We start from the raw sequence: 21,458 nt of genomic DNA on the forward strand, positions 1-21,458 counted from the left end.
CCAATTAAGTGCAAAAACAAGGTATATACAACTTAAAACATATTAACAAATATATACCTGTGTTAACACTATACAGGTCAAGAAATGAAATACTGCCAACAACCCCAGGAGCTCTTGCATGACCTTTCTCAGTCACAATTCCTTTCCATAAGAGAATCACTTACATGATAGCCTCCTCTCCACTTTCCTTTTTCAAGCCAAATAACACACCCCTAAATATCACAGCTCAATTTTGCCCGATTTTGAAAGTTATATAAATGTGACCACAGAGATGTATTACTCTGCCTACACTTCCTCTTCGCCCAACATATTATTTGTAAAATGCAACCATGCTGTTCCAGCTACCTATGTAATTATTTTTACTGTCATGTACTACTCTGATTATTCATACTATTATCCGTTCTAATGTTATTAAAATATCTGGGGTTGTTTTCATGTTTTAGCTTCTATGAATCATGGTACCACAAACAATCCTAAAAAAAGTACTTCTGCTGATTACTTTGCAAACAATTAAATCTAGGGCATGTGAATCATCAACTTTAGAAAATATTGCCAAACTATTTTCCCAAGTAGTTATACCAATTAACATTTCCATCATAAAATTTTAATTTTAACTATTCTGGCAGGCATGCCATGGAATCTTGCTGTGGATTTGCTTTGTATTTCTCTGACCAAGAATGAGATGTTCAACATCCTTTTTTATGAAGTACCTCTAAAACTCTTGACTATTTAAAAAAAAAAAAAATTTTTTTTTTTTAATGTCTATTTTTGAGAGAGACATTAGGAGCAGAAAGAGAGCGACACACAGAATCCAAAGCAGGCTTCAGGCTCTGAGCTGTTAGCACAGAGCCCAATGCAGGGCTCGAACTCACGAGCTGAGAGATCATGACCTGAGCCGAAGCTGGACGCTCAACCAACTGAGCCACCCAGGCACCCCTTGACTATTCTTTATGGGACTGTTTAATTCTCATTAATATACAGACATCTCTACATTTTCTGGACATAGGTCCTTAGTCAGATATTGCAAATATCTGTTCTCTCACTGTACCATACATTTTCACTTGCTTAACATCCTAAAGACATGAATTCCTCATTTTTAACTAATACAGTGTATTAATCTTTAATGATTATTTTCTTCTATTATACTGAAATCTTTTCCTAATGTGAGATCATACATATATTCTTGCATATTACAAGAGTTGGATTATTTAGCTTTTCACAACTAGGTCTATAATCTCACAGACATTATTTCTATGTATAATGAGTAAATAAATAAAGTTTTGGCTTTTTCCCATGTGGATATTCAATGAGGCTACTACAGTTTTAAAAGATCATCCTTTCCATATTCCTCTGCCATTTCCTCCAAATTAAGTGTCCATATATATATATATCTGAATCCACTGTATCCTCTCCATTCTGTTCTACTGACCTATTTACTTTATACTCAAGCCAGCATCACCCTGTACTACATGTGGTCATTTTATTAGTTTTGATATCCAATACAGCAAACTTTGCCACCTTGTCATTGTTCAAGATTACCCTGGCTTTACCCTGGCTATCTCTAGGTCCTTTGCATTTCCATATAAATTTTAGAACTGGCTTTTCAAGTTTCACATAAAAAACTCTGTCAAGATTTTGATTAGATTTAATGAAATTACAAATAAAAATGAGAAGTGACATCTTTATAATATTGTTTCACTTGCTACCCACCCCTGAAAATCAAGAATGGATGTTAAGGGGTGCCTGGGTGGCTCAGTTGGTTAAGCGTCCAACTTTGGCTCATGTCATGATCTCACGTTTCCTGAGTTCAAGACCCGCTTCGGGCTCTGTGCTAACACCTCAGAGCCTGGAACCTATTTCAGATTCTGTCTCTGTCTCTCTCTCTCTCTGCCCCTCCTCCGCTCACAATCTCGCTCACTCTCTCTCAAAAATAAACATTAAAAAAAATAAAGAATGGATGTTGAGAGGATTCTGGGAAGATGAAAGAACAGGTAGCACCAGGAAATCTGCCCATTTATAAACAACTGCACAGGCAAAATCTGCCTAATGTAACTATTCTGAAATCCTAGAGTCTATTGGAGGCTTGCAACTTCCGAGGCAAGACTTGGGACAGTAAATGGTCCTTAACTGTGGTCAATTTCAGTTCTTAGCACAGTAGCAACTGCCCATTCCCCATCTTCATTATCTCTTCATTCGTGTCTAGTCACTTAGCAGGCAGCGGCACGTGTGTTCCTGAAGTAGCCTGCACAAAGCTCGAGGGAGTCAGAGTGGGCAAAGAGAGCCCTATCCTCCATCAGGGGTCTATGCTCTGACCACTGATTGCTTCTGATCAGAGGTGCAAAGAGGTAGGTAGGCAGCCACTATTGTTGCACCTCCCTGCAATACTGCAAGCCCTTCCTCTTCTGTCTTAAGTGACTTCCAAGGAACCAGCACCCTTCACCCCCATCAATTTTCACTTTTTCCCCTTTGAAGAGCCAGATATTAAAGACAAGGACATTCAAAATCAACTGCAAATACAAGAAAAATTAGATAGTGACTATGCATGCCAACAAAAAGGCTCAAGAAGATCTGAAAACACAAGTTTACATATACTTCAAGATGATCATTAGCACAGACTACCTACAACAATCAAAACAAAACAAAAGCAGTAACAAAATAAACAAACCCTGGGAAAGGAGGAGAATCTGATTTCAGAGTTACATTATTAGATTCAAATGTCCAGTGTTCCAATCACAAAAAGACAAATATTGAATGATTACACTTAGATTAAGTACTAAAAGTAGCCAAATATCATAAAGACAAAAAGTAAAATGGTGTTTGCCAGGGGTTGGGGGAAGAGGGAAATGGGGAATTATTCTTTTAAAGGGTTCAGTTTCAGCTTCAAAACATAAGAAAAGTTACAGTGATAATGCTTGTTACACAACAGTGTGAGCATATGTAGTACCACTGAACTGTGCATTTAAAACTGGTTAAGATGGTAAAGTTTATGTTGAGTGCATTCTATCACCATAAAAATAAATAAAAACAGAGGTGTGCCTGGGTGGCTCAGTCAGTTGAGTGTCCAACTCTTGATCTCGACTCAAGTCATGATCTCACGGTTTGTGAGATGGGAGCCCCATGACAGGCTCTGCACAGACAGTATGGAGCCTGCTTGGGATTCTCTCTCTCTTCCACACTCTATCTGCCTGTCCCCTGTTTGCATGTGTGCACGCTCTCTCAAAATAAACTTTATTTTTTTTTTTTTTTAATTTTTTTTTCAACGTTTTTTATTTATTTTTGGGACAGAGAGAGACAGAGCATGAACGGGGGAGGGGCAGAGAGAGAGGGAGACACAGAATCGGAAACAGGCTCCAGGCTCCGAGCCATCAGCCCAGAGCCTGACGCGGGGCTCGAACTCACAGACTGCGAGATCGTGACCTGGCTGAAGTCGGACGCTTAACCGACTGCGCCACCCAGGCGCCCCAAACTTTATTTTTTTTTTTCCAACGTTTATTTATTTTTGGGACAGAGAGAGACAGAGCACGAACGGGGGAGGGGCACAGAGAGAGGAAGACACAGAATCGGAAACAGGCTCCAGGCTCTGAGCCATCAGCCCAGAGCCTGACGCGGGGCTCGAACTCCCAGACCACGAGATCGTGACCTGGCTGAAGTCGGACGCTTAACCGACTGTGCCACCCAGGCGCCCCAAAATAAATAAACTTTAAAAAATATATATATTTTTTTAATGGATGTTGAATTTTCATCAGCTTTACAGCATTTCCTGATATAAAATTTCTTTCATGTTGTTAATGTGTTTTGAAATATTCTACATCATTTTAAATAACACGGTACCCATTCGTAAAGGTATATAAAACTTTAACATAGATTGTACAATAAATTCCATTTTTCAGTATTCAACAGCCTTCAATACTCCTATATAAGTAAACCTATTTTTTTTTACAGTTAATATATTGATAAATTTAGTACCACATATACAACATGATGAACTGTGACATACATATACTCCTGTGAAACCATCACTGCAATGAAGATAGTGAAGGCAACCATCACACCTCCAAGAATTCCTTGTAACTGTAATTGGGTAACTTCTTTGTAATCCCTCCATCTTTCCCTCTGAGTCCAACATCCATCCTAACCATTGTCCAGGCAACCACTAATCTATGTATTAGTTTCTATTTCTTTTTTACACAGATGTAATAAAAATGTTAACTTTAGGGGGTGAGATTGAAGCCAAGTGCTTATCATTCAGTGTAATTATTCTAAGATTGATCTTGTTCCTGAGTGTGTATCAATAGTTCTTCATCTTCTTGCTAAGTAAGATTCCATTGTTTCTATCTATACCGATGTCTTTATCCATTAACCTGTTGATGAACACCTAGGTTGTTTTCAATGTTCTTGCTATTACAGATAAAGCAGTTATGAATACCTATGTATAAGACTTCATGTGACATACACTTTCACTTCTGTTGAGTAAATACATACAAATGAAATGACTCCATTGTTTGACAGACATATTTTTAACATTCTAAGAAACTAGCAAACTGTTTTCCAAAGTGACTGTACCATTTTACATTCCCACCAGTTATGCACAGGAGTTCCAAAGGCTTATATTTTCATCAACATTTGGGATGGTCACTCTTTGTAACATTAGCCAGTTAGTGGTATATGGTAGGATCTCCTTGTAGGTTTTTTTTCTGGCTGGGTACAATAGGCTTTAATATATATAACACAGTATATAACATGGTAGTGATTCCCTAAGCCCCTCCTCTTCTTCGGGGGATCAGAGGTGGAAATTGTACAGACAGCAGGAGATTCTCAGCATCTTGGGGGATGAGTTGGGGCAAGGATTCCCCACCTCTCTTTTCTAGATCTTGCTGGAGCTATTGGTCCAGGAGGCTCTTACTCCTTAGAAGCCATGCAGACCATAACGTCTACCACTCAGTTACCGTAGCCAAATTTATTCTCGTAACAGGAAATGAGTCTGGCAAAGCGGTCAATCATGGCAATGTTACCCGTAGCATCAAAGGTGGAAGAGTGGGTGTGAGGGTTAAAGTTGCAGAAAACAATCTGGTCCTCAGTATAGCCCAGGTTGCCCTTGAAAGGAGGCCCTCTGATACCTGTTTACACTGACTTTTCCCATCCTGTCTTGGGGACACAGCTGTCACTACACCAGAAGATGTAGCTATCTGTTGATCAGGGAGGAGGGCTACCTTATGGTTTTAATAAGCATTTTCCTAATGATGACTGATGACAACCATCTTTTCACGTGCTTGATCTAGTGTCTATATATCTGCTGTTAAGTGTTTCAATTTTCTATTTTTTAAATTCTGCTGACTGCCTTCTTACTGAGTCTTTTAAGTATTCTGAATGAGTTTTAAGAATTCTTTATTATAGATACATGTCCTATGTTGGCTGCATGTTTTTTATAGTATTTCTCTTAGTTTATGGCTTCTCTTTTATTGAACAGACCTTCTGAAGAGCAAGTTTTTTCAATTTCATTACACTTTTTGACATTTACAATTGTGGTTTTGATGTCCTATTCTAAACATCTTTATGAGCCACAGGTCACAAAGGATTTTTTCCCTTTATTTTCTTTTAGACATTGTATAGCTTAAAGCACTTATATTTAATTTAAGACGTTAACTTCTAGATCTTGGGCTAATTTTTATCTATAATGTAAAGTTATGATGAGGTTCTCTTTTTATTTTTGGAGGCAGGGAAGGGCTGTTTCTAGCTATCCAATTAATTGCTCCAGATCCACCTGTTGGGAAGATCATTATTTCCTCATTAAAAGGACTCGGAATTGTGTCAAAAACTCACTGGTCTTGTACTTTTGTGTAACAACTTTTGAATTCTCTCTTCTGTTCCACTGATCCTTATGTCTTTTTTTACCCAAATTACTTTTCAGCTTTACAGTAAGTCTTAAAATCAGATAGTCTAAGTCTACCAACTATGTCTGCCTTTATCAAAATTGTTTATCAAATGACTATTCTAAATACTTTACTTTTCCATATAAATTTTATAAACAAGTTGCAAATTTCTAACAAGAAAAGCCTGCTGGGATTTTGACTGGAATAGCATCAAATTTAAATATTAATTTGTGGAAAAGTCTATCTTACCAAAAGAGTTTTCGGATGTATAACAACAGTCTACCCCTCCATTTATTTAGGTCTTTTAAAAGTGCTCTCAACAAGGTTTTCCAGTTTTTAGTAAAAAAGTTTTAGGCAACTTTTGTCAGCTTCATATTTAAATGTTTGAGTTGTTTGGATGCTATTCTAAATGGTACTTTTTATTTCAATTTCCAGTTGTTACTACCATATATATAAATATACAGTCTACTGATATTACTGTATACTACAAACTCGCTAAACTAACACAGTTCTAATAGGTTTTTTGTAGATTCCTTAGGATTTTCCTGTCTATGAATAAAGCCAATTTTACTTTTTCCTTTCCAATCTGGATACATTTTCTATTTCATGCCTTACACCACTGGCTGAGACCTCCAATATGATATAAAATAGACAAGGCAAAAGAAGACATTCTTCATCATTTCTAATCACTGGAAAAAAGCACTCTTTCATGATTAATATGTTGCTTGTACAGGTTTTCACAGCTGCTCTTTATCAGACTATGAAAGTTTCCTTCTATTCCTAATGTGCTTAAGAATTTTTACCAGAAATTTGTCAACTGAGTTTGTCAAGTTGTGAAAATATCTATTGAAATGTTAATATGCACCCCCCCCCCCCCACACACACACTTTTTAAGTCTATTACGGTAATGGTGAACAACACTGATTATTTTCAAATGGATAATCAACCTTGCAAGCCTGGGGTAAATCCCACTTGATCAGGATATACTGTCCTTTAAATACATTCCTGGATTGTATGTGCTAAAACTGAATTTATAATCTTTACATATGTTCATGAGAGATATTACTCTGCCATTTCCTTGTAATGTCTTTTGCTGGTTTTAGTTTCAGGGTAATGCTGGTCTCATGGAATGAGATAACTTTATGAAAGCATTTGTATAAGATGGGCATTACTTCTTCCTGAATGTTTTGACAATTCATCAATGAACGGATCTGGACCTAGAGTCATTACTGTAGACTTTTTCCCTACAAGTTCACAAGTATGGACGCACGCAGTTACTTCTTAAGTGAGTATGGTAGCTTTGTGTCTTTCAAAAAACTTGTCCATTTCATCTAATTTACTGTCATAAATTTGTTCCTTTATTAAACTTTGAATGTCTGTAAGTAATATCATTTATCATTTCTGATACTGGTAATTTGTGTGTTCTTTTTTCCTAATCAGTCTGGCTACAGATAGCAATTTTATTGATCTTCCCTTTACATAGGTAACTTGTAGATACACATCTCCAACAAAACTCTAGGTGGGCTAAGAAAGCAGGAATGCCATGTTTATCCTTTCTCTTGGTACCACCCACAGTAGCTAACTAAGCACAGTACCTTCACATCATCAGCATTTTTTGACCAAACAAAAGCATAAATATATGATAATCAAGTGAAGGCCAAATTTCAAAAATCATACTGCATACAGTAGGAAAAAAACATGAAGACTTTTAAGCCAGATAAACTTGGGTTCAAATCTCTACCACTCCCTTAAAACCAAGGTGACCTTGGGGAAGGAGTTACATAAACGCCCTAAGCACTCAATTAGTGTATCTGTAAAATGGAAAAAAACCTTCTTATAAAAGGTTGCAAGATTTAAATGATATAAACCCTATCAAGTGCTCTGCATAAAGACTGTTTAATAATGGTAATTTCCCTCTGTTCACACCAATGGATTAATGGACCAATATTAGCAGAAAATCTTTAAGTCTACTACAAGGGGAAAAAATGTATTATTAAATGCCTCAATTTCATGCATTGTAAATATTAACTTTTAACTTATACATTAGCTACAGAATGAATACATAAACATGAAAAATCTCAAACTGTACAAAAGGAAACAAAAATGAAAAACAAGTTTTACACCATACCCAGTGTCACATCCCTACAAGTGATTACTTTTACAATTGTGTTCCGTTTTGGTGGTTATTTCAGTAATCCTAAATTAAACATTTTGTCCTCAACTTCATGATTTAGCAGTAGCTAAAGACTCAGTGTGATGAAAGGTAAGGAAATTAGCTTCCTAAAACTCTCAACTTGTGTCTGCTACACTTTTACTTTATATTGCTAATTTCTGTTCTAAAACTGTATTTAGACTTTTAGATATTCATTTATATCAATTCTAAAAACAAACAAAAAAATCAATTAGCTTACAAAAGTATGCCTATGTGATTAATCCTTGCAGAGTCAACTAATGTGACTGATCCCTTAGCGGAGGAAATGTACTTCTATATTACTAAATTTGTTCACCTGATCCAGATGAACAGATTCCGTTTTCCTCTATCCTTCCAGACTGCTCAAAATTCTACCAAAAAATATACTGATTTAGGGGAGTGTGAGTGGCTCAGTCCATTAAGTGACTGACTCTTGGTTTCAACTTAGGTGATGATCTCATGGTTTGTGAGATAGAGCCCTGTGAGTGTGCAGCCTGCTTATGGTTCTCTGTCTCCCTCCCTCTCTGCCCCTCCCCTGCCACTGGTGTGCACATGCTCTCATTCTCTCAAAAAGAAATAAACTTAAAAAGAAAAAAAATTACTGATTTATAGTGGAACCATAATTTTCCTATACAAACTTTAACTTCCAGTGTTAATTGCGTTTCCTTAAAATATCTACTGAAATGATAATATATCTTTTTTTTTAAGTATGTTATGGTAATGATGAACTATACTGTTTATTTTCAAATGTTAAATCATTTGCATGACCTTCACCTAACAATGAATTATCCAAGTTATTTTTTATTTTGAGAGAGAGTGCAAGCAGGGGCAGGGCAGAGAGATAGAGAAAGAGAAAGAGAATCCCAAGCAGGCTCCATGCTGTCAGCACAGAGCCCAACTTCGGGCTCAATCTCCTGAATCATGAGATCTTGACCTGAGCCAACATCAAGAGTTAAACAGTTAACCAATGGAAACACCCAGGCATGCCTTAACCATGTTATTTCTTAAAATAATCAATCACCTCCTTAAAGACAGTTTTCTCAGCATCTTATTATTTTCCACTTTATATCAGACTAGTTGCTTCCTTGTCTTCCTATGTAGTTGTCATCCTAAGATCATTTTTCCCATCTTAGACGGGGTCCATTCTTCACTAAAGGTCATCTCCTGCTTCTTGAATTTCTTTTTCATTTTCCAGAGCACAACTTCAAGAAATTCCAAGAAGTTTCTAAGAAGCCAACCTCATGCATCATTGTATGTTTTAATATATCTTTTTTTGTTTTGTTTTTTAACATTATTTATTACTTCTTAGAGACAGAGCATGAGCAGGGGAGGGGCAGAGAAAGAGAAAGGGAGACACAGAATCTGAAGCAAGCTCCAGGCTCTGAGCTATCAGCACAGAGCCCGATGCGGGGCTCGAATTCGCAAACCGGTGAGATCATGACCTGAGCCAAAGTTGGACACTCAACCAACTGAGCCACCCAGGCGCCCCATAAAATATCTTTAAGCACAGACTTGATTTATAATTTTGTTGGCTGAGAGCTCTAAGTTGAACATTCACCTGATCCCCACCCAAATCAGGTTTTCAAAATAATTCAAACATCCAGCATAACAGCGTGGTCCAAAATCTGGAATGTATACCAAAAGCAGTTCTAAGAGGGAAGTTTATAGGAACACGGGTCTACCTCAAGAAGAAAAATCTCAAACAATCTAACTTTTACACCTAGAGGAGCTAGAAAAAGAACAACATATAAAACCCAACCTAGCAAAAGGAAGGAAATAAGAAAGAATAGAGCAGAAAATAAATGACAAAGAAACTAAAAAAAAAAAACAAAAAAAAAACAAAAACAAAAGAACAGACCAATGAAGCCTAAGAAACGTGTAACCTACCAAAACTAAAGCAGAAAGAAATAGAAAATTTTAAAAGCCCAGTTAACTGCAATGAAAGTCAATCAGTAATCAAAATACTCCCAAAAAACTAAAATTCAGGACCAGATAGCTCCACTGGCTAATTCTACCAAATGTTTAAAGACTTAATGCTAATTCTTTTCAAACTATTCCAAAAAATATAAGAGAAAGGAAAACTTCCAAATTCATTCTATGAAGTCAATTACCACCCTGATACTAAAACCAGATAAAGATACCACAGAAAAAAGAACTACAGGCCAATCTGTCTCATGAATACAGTTGCAAAAGTCCTCAACAAAGTATTAACAAACAGAATCAGATGATATATTGAAAACAAACATAAACCATGGTCACGTGGGAATTTATTCCCAGGATGTAAAGGTGGCTCATTATTTGCAAACCAATCAACATGATACATCACATCAATAAGACAAAGGATGAAAACCATTATGATCATTTCAAAAGATGCCGAAAAAACATTTCACAAAGTACAACATCTATTCATGACAAAAACTCACAAAGTACATCTAGGGGGAACATATCTCATAATAAAGGCCTTATATGAAAAACCCATAGCCAATATCGTACTCATTGGTGGAAAATTGAGAGCTTTTCCCCTTAGGTGATGAACAAGACAAGGAGGTCCACTCTCACCACTTTTATTCAACTTGGTGCTAGAAGTCCTAGTCTTAGCCACAGCAATTAAGTAAAATAAAGAAATAAAAGCCCGCTGGGGCACCTGGGTGGCTCAGTTGGTTAAGCGTTCAACTTTGGCTCGGGTCATGATCTCAGGTTCATGGGTTCAAGCCCTGCATCAGGCTCTGGGCTGACAGCTCAAATACTGAATGAAGCCTGCTTAGATTCTGTGTCTCCCTCTCTCTCTGCCTCTTCCCCACTCACACTTGGTCTCTCTCTCTCTCTCAAAAATAAACATTAAAAACATTTTTTTAGAAATGGGGCGCCTGGGTGGCGCAGTCGGTTAAGCGTCCGACTTCAGCCAGGTCACGATCTCGCGGTCCGTGAGTTCGAGCCCCGCGTCGGGCTCTGGGCTGATGGCTCAGAGCCTGGAACCTGTTTCCGATTCTGTGTCTCCCTCTCTCTCTGCCCCTCCCCCGTTCATGCTCTGTCTCTCTCTGTCCCAAAAATAAATAAACGTTGAAAAAAAAAAAAAGAAAGAAAAAGAAAAGGCAGTCTGGGCGCCTGGGTGGCTCAGTCAGTTGAGTGTCCGACTTCGGCTCACGTCATGATCTCGCAGTTTGTAAGTTTGAGCCCCACATCAGGCTCTGCGCTGACAGCTCAGAGCCTGGAAACTGCTTCCGATTCTGTGTCTCCCTCTCTCTATGCTCCTCCCCTGCTCACACCCTATCTCTCTCTCAAGAATAAAGAAAAAATTAAAAAAGAAGGAAGGAAGGAAGGAAGGAAGGAAGGGCAGTCAAATTGGTAGAGAAAAAATAAAAGTTTCACTATATGCAGATGACATGATACTATATATAAAAAACCAAAGGACTTCATCAAAAAATTACTAGAACTAATAAGTGATTTTAGTCAAGTCACAAAATACAAAACCAATGTAGAGAAAACTGTTGCATTCCTATATAATACTAATGAAGCAGCAGAAAGTGAAATTAAGAAGAGGAATCCAGGGGCACCCGGGTGGCTCAGTCAGCTGAAAGTCTGATTTTGGCTCAGGTCATGATCTCGTGGTTTCTGAGTTTGAGCCCCATATCAGGCTCATTGCTGTCAGCACAGAACCTGCTTCAGATCCTCTGTCCCTGTCTCTCTCTCAGCCCCTCCCCTGCTTGGGCTCTCTCAGAAATAAATAAAACATTTTTTAAAAAAAGACAACAAATCCACTTCCATTTGCACCAAAAACAATGCAATATCTAGGAATAAACTTAACCAAAGAGGTGAAAGCATCTAACTCTTGATTTCAACTCAGGTCATGGATCTCACAGTTCCTGACTTAGAGCCCCACATTGGCCTCTACAATGGCACACAGAGCCTGCTTGGAATTCATTCATTCATATTCTCTCTCTCTCTCTGCCCCTGCCCCCAGTTCCCACACACTCTCTCAAAATAAATAAATAAACATTAAAAATTTTTTAATTAAGTGGGAATGCAAGCTGGTGCAGCCACTCTGGAAAACAGTATGGAGGTTCCTCAAAAAACTAAAAATAGAACTACCCTATGACTCAGCAATTACACTACTAGGCATTTATCCACAGGACACAGGTGTGCTGTTTCGAAGGGACACATGCACCCCCATGTTGATAGCAGCACTATCAACAATAGCCAAAATATAGGAAGAGCCCCAATGTCCATCGATGGATGAACAGATAAAGAAGATGTGGTATATACATATACAATGGAGTATTACTCGGCAATCAAAAAGAATGAAAACTTGCCATTTGCAACTATGTGGATGGAACTGGAGGGTATTATGCTAAGTGAAATTAGAGAAAGATAAAAATCATGACTTCACTCATATGAGGACTTTAAGAAACAAAACAGATGAACATAGGGAAGGGAAACAAAAATAATATAAAAACAGGGAGGGAGACAAAACAGAAGAGACTCATAACGTGGAGAACAAACTGAGGATTACTGGAGGGGTTGTGGGAGGGGGGATGGGCTAAACGGGTAAGTGGCATTAAGGAATCTATTCTTGAAATCGTTGTTGCACTATATGCTAATTTGGATGTAAATTTTAAAAAATAAAAAAGAAAAGAAAAAAATTTTAATTAAAAAAAAAAAAGAAAAAAAACCAAACTAGATGTATCATAATTCCAGATTTCAAGTTATACTACAAAGCAGTAGTAATTAACACAGTATGGTGCTGACATAAAAACACATAGACAGCTACATGTCAAAGAATGAAACTGGACCACTTTCCTAAACTACATCACAAACAAAAGTAAACTCAAAATGTATTAAAGACCTAAATGTTAAGACCTAAAACCATAAAAATCCTTGAAGACAATAAAAGCAGTAATTATCAGCTGTCACAAAACTTTTCTATATATGTCTCTTGAGGCAAGGGAAATAACACAAAGTAAACTACTGGGACTACATCAAAATAAAAAGTTTCTGCAGGCATCTGGGTGGCTCAGTTCGTTGAGCAACCAACTTATGATTTTGGCTCAAGTCATAATCTTGTGATCGTGAAGATAGAGCCCCACGGCAATCTCTCGGCTAAGTGTGGAGCCTGCATGGGATTCTCGCTCTCCCTCTCTCTTGCTCACGTTCTCTTTCTCTCAAAATAAATATTTTTTAAAAATAAAAATACAGTGGGGCACCTGGGTGACTCAGTCAGTTGGGCATCCAACTTCGGCTCAGGTCATGATCTCGCAGTCCCTGAGTTTGAGCCCTGCGTTGGGATCTGTGCTGACAGCTCAGAGCCTGAGGCCTGCTTCAGATTCTGTGTCTCCTTCTCTCCCTGACCCTCCCCCGTTCATGCTCTGTCTCTCTCTGTCTCAAAAATAAATAAACATTAAAAAAAATTTTTCAAATGTAAAAATAAAAGTACAATAAAAAATTTCTGCACTGCAAACTGAAAGGCAATTTACTGAATAGGAGAAGATAACTGCAGATGACCTATCCAATAAAGGGGTTAGTATCCAAAATATATAAAGAAATGATACAGGGGGGTGGGAGGGAGGAGAGGGTAGGTGATGGGTATTGAAGAGGGCACCTTTTGGGATGAGCACTGGGTGTTGTATGGAAACCAATTTGACAATAAATTTCATATATAAAAAATTTTTTAAAAATTTTAAAAAAAAATAAATTAAAAAAAAATGTTAGCCTTTTATGATTATGAAGGTAGCACAGGCTCCTTGTGAAAAGCTGGGGAGGAAGTACAAAGAATAAAAATCAATAAATAGTGCTAACCCACCACACACTGATAAACAAAAAAAAATAATAAAAAAATAAAAATAAAGAAATGATACAACTCAACACCCAAAAACTGATACAACTCAACACCCAAAAACCAATAATCCAATTAAAGAATGGGCAGAAGACATGAACAGACATTTCTCCAGAGAAGACATACAGACCATGGCCCACAGACCATGAAAAGATGCTCAACATCACTCATCATCAGGGAAATGCTATCAAAACTACAATGAGATATCACCTCACACCTGTTAGAATGGCTAAAATCAAAAACACAAGAAACAAGGGTTGAAGATGATGTGGGGGGAAAAAAGGAACCTTCTTGCACTGTTGGTGATGCAAACTAGTGCAGCCACTCTGGAAAATAGTATGGAGGTTCCTCAAAAAGTTAAAAATAGAACTACCCTATTATCCAGAAATCATACTACTGGTATTTACCCAAAAAATACAAAAATACTATACAAAGGAACACATGCACCCCTATATTTACAGCAACATTATTTACAACAGCCAAATTATGGAAGCAGCCCAAGTGTCCTGATGAGTAAAGATGTGGTATCTATATATATATACACAATGGAATATTATTCAGCCATAAGAAAAAATGAAATCTTGGCATTTCCTAGATGGAGCTAGAGAGTATAATGCTAAGCAAAAGAAGTCAGAGAAAAACAAATACCATATGATCTCATTCATATAGAGTGTTGCTAGAATGTCTTTATCTTCAAGATTAAAAAAATACTAATACATTAATAAATGGACTTAAAAATAGGTAGTATGATCTGCAATTATTTGATGGGAGATTTATACTAGGGAATCTTTTCTCCCCCATATGGCTAGCCAGTTGTACCACTACCTACTGACAATAAATCCTTTCCTACTGGCTTAAAATGTCACCTATAATTTAGTAAGCTGAAAAATATTTACATTTGGGTCTTCTTCTAGTCTCTGCTGCCTATTTTATAAACAGTGCCAGGCTATTCTAACTGCTATTTCAGTGTTTAAATAAGATACTGCCTCCATATACCTAAATGATCTTTATAAAAATAAGATTCAAAAGGTTTAGAATGAAATACAATATAGAATTATTAGTTTAGTTCTATCTATATCTCCTTAATGAGTTTTCTCCCATTTTGCACTTACAGCAACCCTTTTCCATTTCAAAATAACGAGTAAGTTACAGAAGCCACATAAATATGAAAACTGTGTTATCTGTAGGATTTATTAGTTTGATTTCTTGGTTAATGCATTTGCCCTGTGTCTTATCCTTAACCTTAATTAAACTCCAAAAGCCAGCCAATTATCATAGTAATTTTTGTTTTTCCCATTGGTATAGAACATTATTAAGAAACATGACTTACTATGCTCTAGGAGCCATCAGTTTTCTTGTACTGTTAGGGAAGATGAGGAAAGGAGAGAAGGTATTTTTGTTACGACTGTTATGAAAAAGGAATAGAAATAAGGAAGAGTTCTTAGAGGTGAAATGTTACTGAGACCAAAGCCAAACAAAATTATACAGGAAAACTAGAAGACAAAGAAATCTTTCAGTCTGTTTTGAAAAAAAGACAGGTAAGGAAAAAAAAAACAAAAAACTATGGATGATTTAGAGGAATTATAGAGGAAGAAAATGAGAAAGCAAAGAGTCAAACAAATGATGGAAACAAGTATCTCGAAAGGACATGAAATTTCAGATTAAAAGATTCCACTGAATAGCAGGCAGTAATAACTTTAAGAAGATTTTATCTAAACGCATCCTTCTGACTTTTGTACCATTAAGAATAAAGAAGGGGTGAGGGGCGCCTGGGTGGCTCAGTCGGTTAGGCGGCCGACTTCGGCTCGGGTCATGATCTCGCGGTCCGTGAGTTCCAGCCCCGCGTCGGGCTCTGTGCTGACAGCTCAGAGCCTGGAGCCTGTTTCGTATTCTGTGTCTCCCTCTCTCTGACCCTCCCCGTTCATGCTCTGTCTCTCTCTGTCTCAAAAATAAATAAACGTTAAAAAAAAACAAAAAAAAAGAATAAAGAAGGGGTGCCTGGGTGGCTCAGTAAGTTAATGTCTAACTTCAGCTAGGGTCATGATCTTGCCGTTCATGAGTTCGAGCCCCACGTTGGGCTCTGCACTGACAGTTCAGAGCCTGGAGCTTGCTTCAGATTTCTGTGTCTCCCTCTCTCTCTGTCCCTTGCCTGCTCACACTCTTCCTCTGTCTCTCAAAAATAAACATTAAGAAGAATTTTTCTTTTTAAAGAATAAAGAAGATATCCTGAACCCTTTTAAAAGGAAACCACTTTGCCTAGGAAGGATTTAAAATCAATTTGAGGGGGATGCCTGGGTGGCTCAGTCAGTTAAGCGTCCAACTTCAGTTCAGGTCATGATACCACAGTTTGTGAGTTCGAGCCCCACGCTGGGCTCTGTGTGGACAGCCTGGTGCCTGCTTTGGATTCTGTATCTCCCCCCCACTGCCCCGTCCCTCCCCTGCTCATGCTTGCGCTCTCTAAAACAAATAAACATTTAAAACAAAAGAAAAAGAAAATCAATCTTAGGGGCACCTGGGTGGCTCAGTCAGTTAAGTGTCTCACTCTTGATATCAGTTCAGGCCCATCTCACGTTTCATGAGATCGAGCCCCACACCAGGTTCTGTGATGACAAGCACAGAGCCTAGCCTGCTTAGGATTCTTTTTCTCCCTGTGTGCCCCTCCCTTGCTGGCACTCTTTCTCTCAAAAAAAATAAATAAACATTAGAGAAAAATACAGTGTTGAGTATGGAAAAATTGGCACTATCCAACTAATGGTAAATGTGTTCTTGGTACAACCCCAGAAAGATCTATAAATCTTTAAAGTTCTCTGTCACAGGAATTCCACTTTTTTTTTTTTTAACTTTTTTTATTTTTTTATTTTTTATTTTTTTTTCAACGTTTATTTATTTTTGGGACAGAGAGAGACAGAGCATGAACGGGGGAGGGGCAGAGAGAGAGGGAGACACAGAATCGGAAACAGGTTCCAGGCTCTGAGCCATCAGCCCAGAGCCCGACGCGGGGCTCGAACTCACGGACCGCGAGATCGTGACCTGGCTGAAGTCGGACGCTCAACCGACTGCGCCACCCAGGCGCCCCTATTGTTTTTTAACTTTTTTAATGTTTATTTATTTTTGAGACAGAGAGAGACAGAGCATGAACAAAGGAGGGGCAGAGAGAGAGGGAGACACAGAATCGGAAGCAGGCTCCAGGCTCTGAGCCATCAGCCCAGAGCCCGACGTGGGGCTCGAACTCATGGACCGCGAGATCGTGACCTGAGCTGAAGTCAGACACTTAACCGACTGAGCCACCCAGGCGCCCCAGGAATTCCACTTTCAACAGCCTACCCTGAACGCGAATGTTCAACACTGTACTGTTTACAATAAAATACAAAAAGGCTAAATGTCCAAACAAAAGGACTATAATATGAAGTTATTAAAGCTAAAATTCTAATATAGATCTATACTTGTTGATACAGAAAATAGAACATAACTTTATGATAGCAAATTTATAAAGGTTATAATACCACATACACAGTAGTTTCATTTCTATAGGACCCTATGTATGCACACAAGTGTATTAACAGAAAATCCTGGAGGAACATACACTCAAGTATTAAACATCCACTGTGATTGACGTTTACACTGATATGACAAGCAATAGCAAATGTAAATATACACTGCCAAAAAGGGGAGTGTCAGTCCCCTAATAATCTAAGAAGCAAAAAAATTCTTCGGGGCACCTGGGTGGCTCAGTCGGTTGAGCATCTGACTTTGGCTCATAATCTAGTGGTTCAAGAGTTCAAGCCTCACAGTAGGCTCACTGAGGTCAGCCTTTCAGCACAGAGCCCACTTCGGATCCTCTGACCCCCTCTCTGCCCCTCCCTGACTCATGCTCTGCAAAATAAATAAACAAACAAGCAAGCAAGCAAAAAAATCTTCGATTACATGGCAAACTTATATTCAATATATTTGGACAAAAAAATACAGAAGAAAGGAAAAAAAATCAAGGATGGTATAATATGTAACTTGGTGGGTCTACATATTTTATGAAAAAGGAAAAATCAGCATTTCAAAATAGTATGTAACGCTTAGAACTCAATTATGCCCTTCTCCTATCCCCAAAACTCCTATCACATGGTGAATAGCTCCAACAAGGATCAGAGTCTTCTTGCAAATTTCTTCTTTTAGAAAATAATGAGATGTGTTAGTTGACTTCATTGTGGTAATCATCTCACAAAGTATACATGTGCAAACTTTCATGTTGTACACTTTAAGTACATGCAATTGTACTTGTCAATTATACCTCAATAAAAGCTGGGGTGGGGGGGAATGGAGAGAAAATTATGTATTATACTTATCACCTGTATATTGAAAGAACATGGGAAGAGAAGGGAAACACAATAACAGGTGAAACTTAAAGGGATTCTGAAGTCCAAATGAGAGAATGATTCAAATTTAGCACAAAAAACCTATCCACAAAAGAAAAATTGTATTTAAGAAATTATATTTAAGAAAGGTGTGTGTCTGTGTCCATGTGTGTTTATGTTATCATATAAGCCACAAAGAAAGAACATTTAAGGATGAGAATTTCTCAAAATTCTTACTAGATCACAGATTAAAGGGTTAAAGTAACAGTATCATTTGAAATAAATAACCAACCTTTTCTAAAAAATGAAACTATAGTGTTTTAATTCTCAATTAATACTCACTGTATTCCAGCTTCTTTCTCCTCTTTTTCTCTTTTAATTGTTCTTCCTCCTCCCTGACTCCCTCTTCTCTTTCTTCTCTTTGCTCCTCTCCCAAAGCATCATAAAATACTGGATCACGATGAGCAGCCTTCCTCTGGAAATGTTTAGATTTGGATCCTCCTTTAACAAGTACAACTTTTCTTTTCAAACAAGTGCATCCGAACATGCAGTCTGGTCGGCGGCAGTGAGCAGGCTGGCGCTTCTCCAAAGCTAGACTGGAACACACGCAACCCAATCGACAGAAGTCATTGTTGCATGGAGGGGCTCGTTTCCTTATGATTGTGTGGATGGGTTTAGTTTTGAGAGATGCCTAAAGTTAAAACAGAAAATTGTAAACTGATTAAATCATGCTCCCATACCACCAACAGCTTACAAGTCATATATTGGTCTGTCTTTTCAGACTCTGAATACTCAGTATTAATGGCACAAGATTAGCAGATTTAAAGGACAAAACATGAATGTAACCAGGACTCTGAACAATCTCTCATTTAAAAAAAAAATTTTTTGGGGGGCGCCTGGGTGGCACAGTCGGTTAAGCGTCCGACTTCAGCCAGGTCATGTTCTCGCGGTCCGTGAGTTCGAGCCCCGCGTCGGGCTCTGGGCTGACGGCTCAGAGCCTGGAGCCTGTTTCCGATTCTGTGTCTCCCTCTCTCTCTGCCCCTCCCCCGTTCATGCTCTCTCTCTCTCTCTCTGTCTCAAAAATAAATAAATGTTGAAAAAAAAAAATTAAAAAAAAAATTTTTTTTTAACGTTTATTTATTTTTGAGACAGAGAGAGAGAGACAGAGCATGAACGGGGGAGGGGCAGAGAGAGAGGGAGACACAGAATCGGAAACAGGCTCCAGGCTCTGAGCCGTCAGCCCAGAGCCCGACGCGGGGCTCGAACTCACGGACTGCATACAATCTCCCATTTTAATGTATAGCAGAGACAAGAGAATATTTTAATTAATTATGAGCCAAAATATCAACAATGATGAATTTATTCTCAATAGAAACTACACATAATATTCTAAGGCAGAGGTTGACAAGACCCACAGGCAAATCTGGCGTGTTTCATAAATAAAGTTTCACTGAAACACATAATGTTTACAGCATAACAGCAGCACAGTCGAGTAACTGCAAAAGAGTGTGTATGGCCTACAAAACCTAAAATATTTACTCCCTGGCCCTTTAAGGAAATAGTTTGTTGACATGTGCTTTTTAGTAACTAATCAAAAATGGATAGAATAATATGTGCACAACTGTTTTTAAAAATGATTAATAATAATAATTTGGGGCGCCTGGGTGGCGCAGTCGGTTAAGCGTCCGACTTCAGCCAGGTCACGATCTCGCGGTCTGGGAGTTCGAGCCCCGCATCAGGCTCTGGGCTGATGGCTCGGAGCCTGGAGCCTGTTTCCGATTCTGTGTCTCCCTCTCTCTCTGACCCTCCCCCGTTCATGCTCTGTCTCTCTCTCTGTCCCAAAAATAAATAAAAAACGTTGAAAAAAAAATTAAAAAAAAAAATGATTAATAATAAAGGGCACACTGTGTATTCAATCCCAACATCTGATGATCTTCAGGTCAGGAATTTAGTCACAGAATTCAAAAATGAAAGGTAAGGTACACAAATTTCATGACAAAAAAATAGTCACTTGCTATTGTACCATTTCACATGCACCAGAGGCTTCTAAAATAAGTGAATCAATAATAAGTGAAAAAGTCTTAATATAAAATTTTATAAAACTTTTATAAAAGCTTTTTCTCCATAGGTTTATAATATTTTTTAATTTTCTGAGATGTAGTATGTTTTAAGGAGAACTTTCAAAGCTGTTTTAACACAATAAGCAACTGTACTTGTCCACATGCTAGAATATCAAATTAGAGACTTTCAGAATGGCCAGATGACTTTATATAGGAGAGACACATCATCCAAAACCATAAATGTACTGTCTCCCTCTACTGGCAGGAGGGATCTACACTGGGGTGTCTAGTTAGAAAGAATAACAAATATGGAAGACAACAGAATCTCCTTATTTATCACTAAAGTAACTACATGCTGATCCTCCTGCCATAAAGCCCAGCCCCAGTGCCCCACACTAACCTAATTTTTCCAACCATAAACTAATATGCTTCTGGGAAACAACAGATACTTACTTGAGCAGTAAGCAGAGTTGTTAAGGATACATCTGCTCGCTCTTCAGTGATATAGGTCCTTGGTTTTCCTTCCCAAAGTGCACAGTCTTCCAGGTCCATTAGCTTCACTTGAGATTTAGACAAGCCTGCAGGGCGAGTTCCCTGTTGCTGCTGCTGCTGCTGCTGATGTGCTTGCCGCAAACTAATCTGCTTTGGAAATGTATTTTCATCTAAAGTTGGCACAACAAAGTTATTCACCTGATTTTCTGAGATAGTACTTGAAGAATTCTTGGCAGCCTTATCTCCTGGAATCATATGAGCATGTTTCTGCTTTGGTGAAACAGGGTATGGTAAAATGGATTTATAAGATGATTTAGTTCGGCCACTGAAAGTTGCCTGTTTGTTTTGAGACTTTGTCTTTCGAGAGGCAGGGGGCAAAGAATGAGGCTTCAAAGAATAGGAGGTAGAAGGGGAAACGGTAGATTGCTTCTTTAGTACACTGTCAAGTGTTCGTACATAGCTGGTACTCTTGGTGGGAAGCTGGTATACCACAGGAGATGTGGGAGCATTAGAAGAGAAACCCATGCTTGTTTCCATCAGCTTGCCTTCGTTTTCCAAGTACTCATCAAGCTTATCACTGCAGAAAGCAGAACGATTTTTCAGGGGACCCTCTGAATTTCCACCTAGAAATAAAGAGATGCAGATACTTTAAAATAGGGCCAATCAGGG

General features: G+C 38.2%; 1 protein-coding gene across 14 annotated transcripts in view; it reads right to left on the bottom strand.

The window, feature by feature from the left end:
- Window positions 1–21,458, bottom strand: part of MGA (MAX dimerization protein MGA) — a 170,929-nt gene that overhangs the window by 35,488 nt on the left and 113,983 nt on the right. For all 14 annotated transcript variants that reach the window (XM_045059502.1, XM_045059501.1, XM_045059504.1 and 11 more), the window contains exons 8-9: window positions 20,751–21,412; window positions 18,580–18,928 (exon numbers count right to left, since the gene is read on the bottom strand). In XM_045059502.1, coding sequence (XP_044915437.1) covers window positions 18,580–18,928; window positions 20,751–21,412 — 1,011 coding nt within the window. The remainder of the gene's footprint in view (window positions 1–18,579; window positions 18,929–20,750; window positions 21,413–21,458) is intronic.

Source organism: Felis catus, chromosome B3 (genome assembly GCF_018350175.1).
Source record: "Felis catus isolate Fca126 chromosome B3, F.catus_Fca126_mat1.0, whole genome shotgun sequence".
NCBI lineage: Eukaryota > Metazoa > Chordata > Mammalia > Carnivora > Felidae > Felis > Felis catus.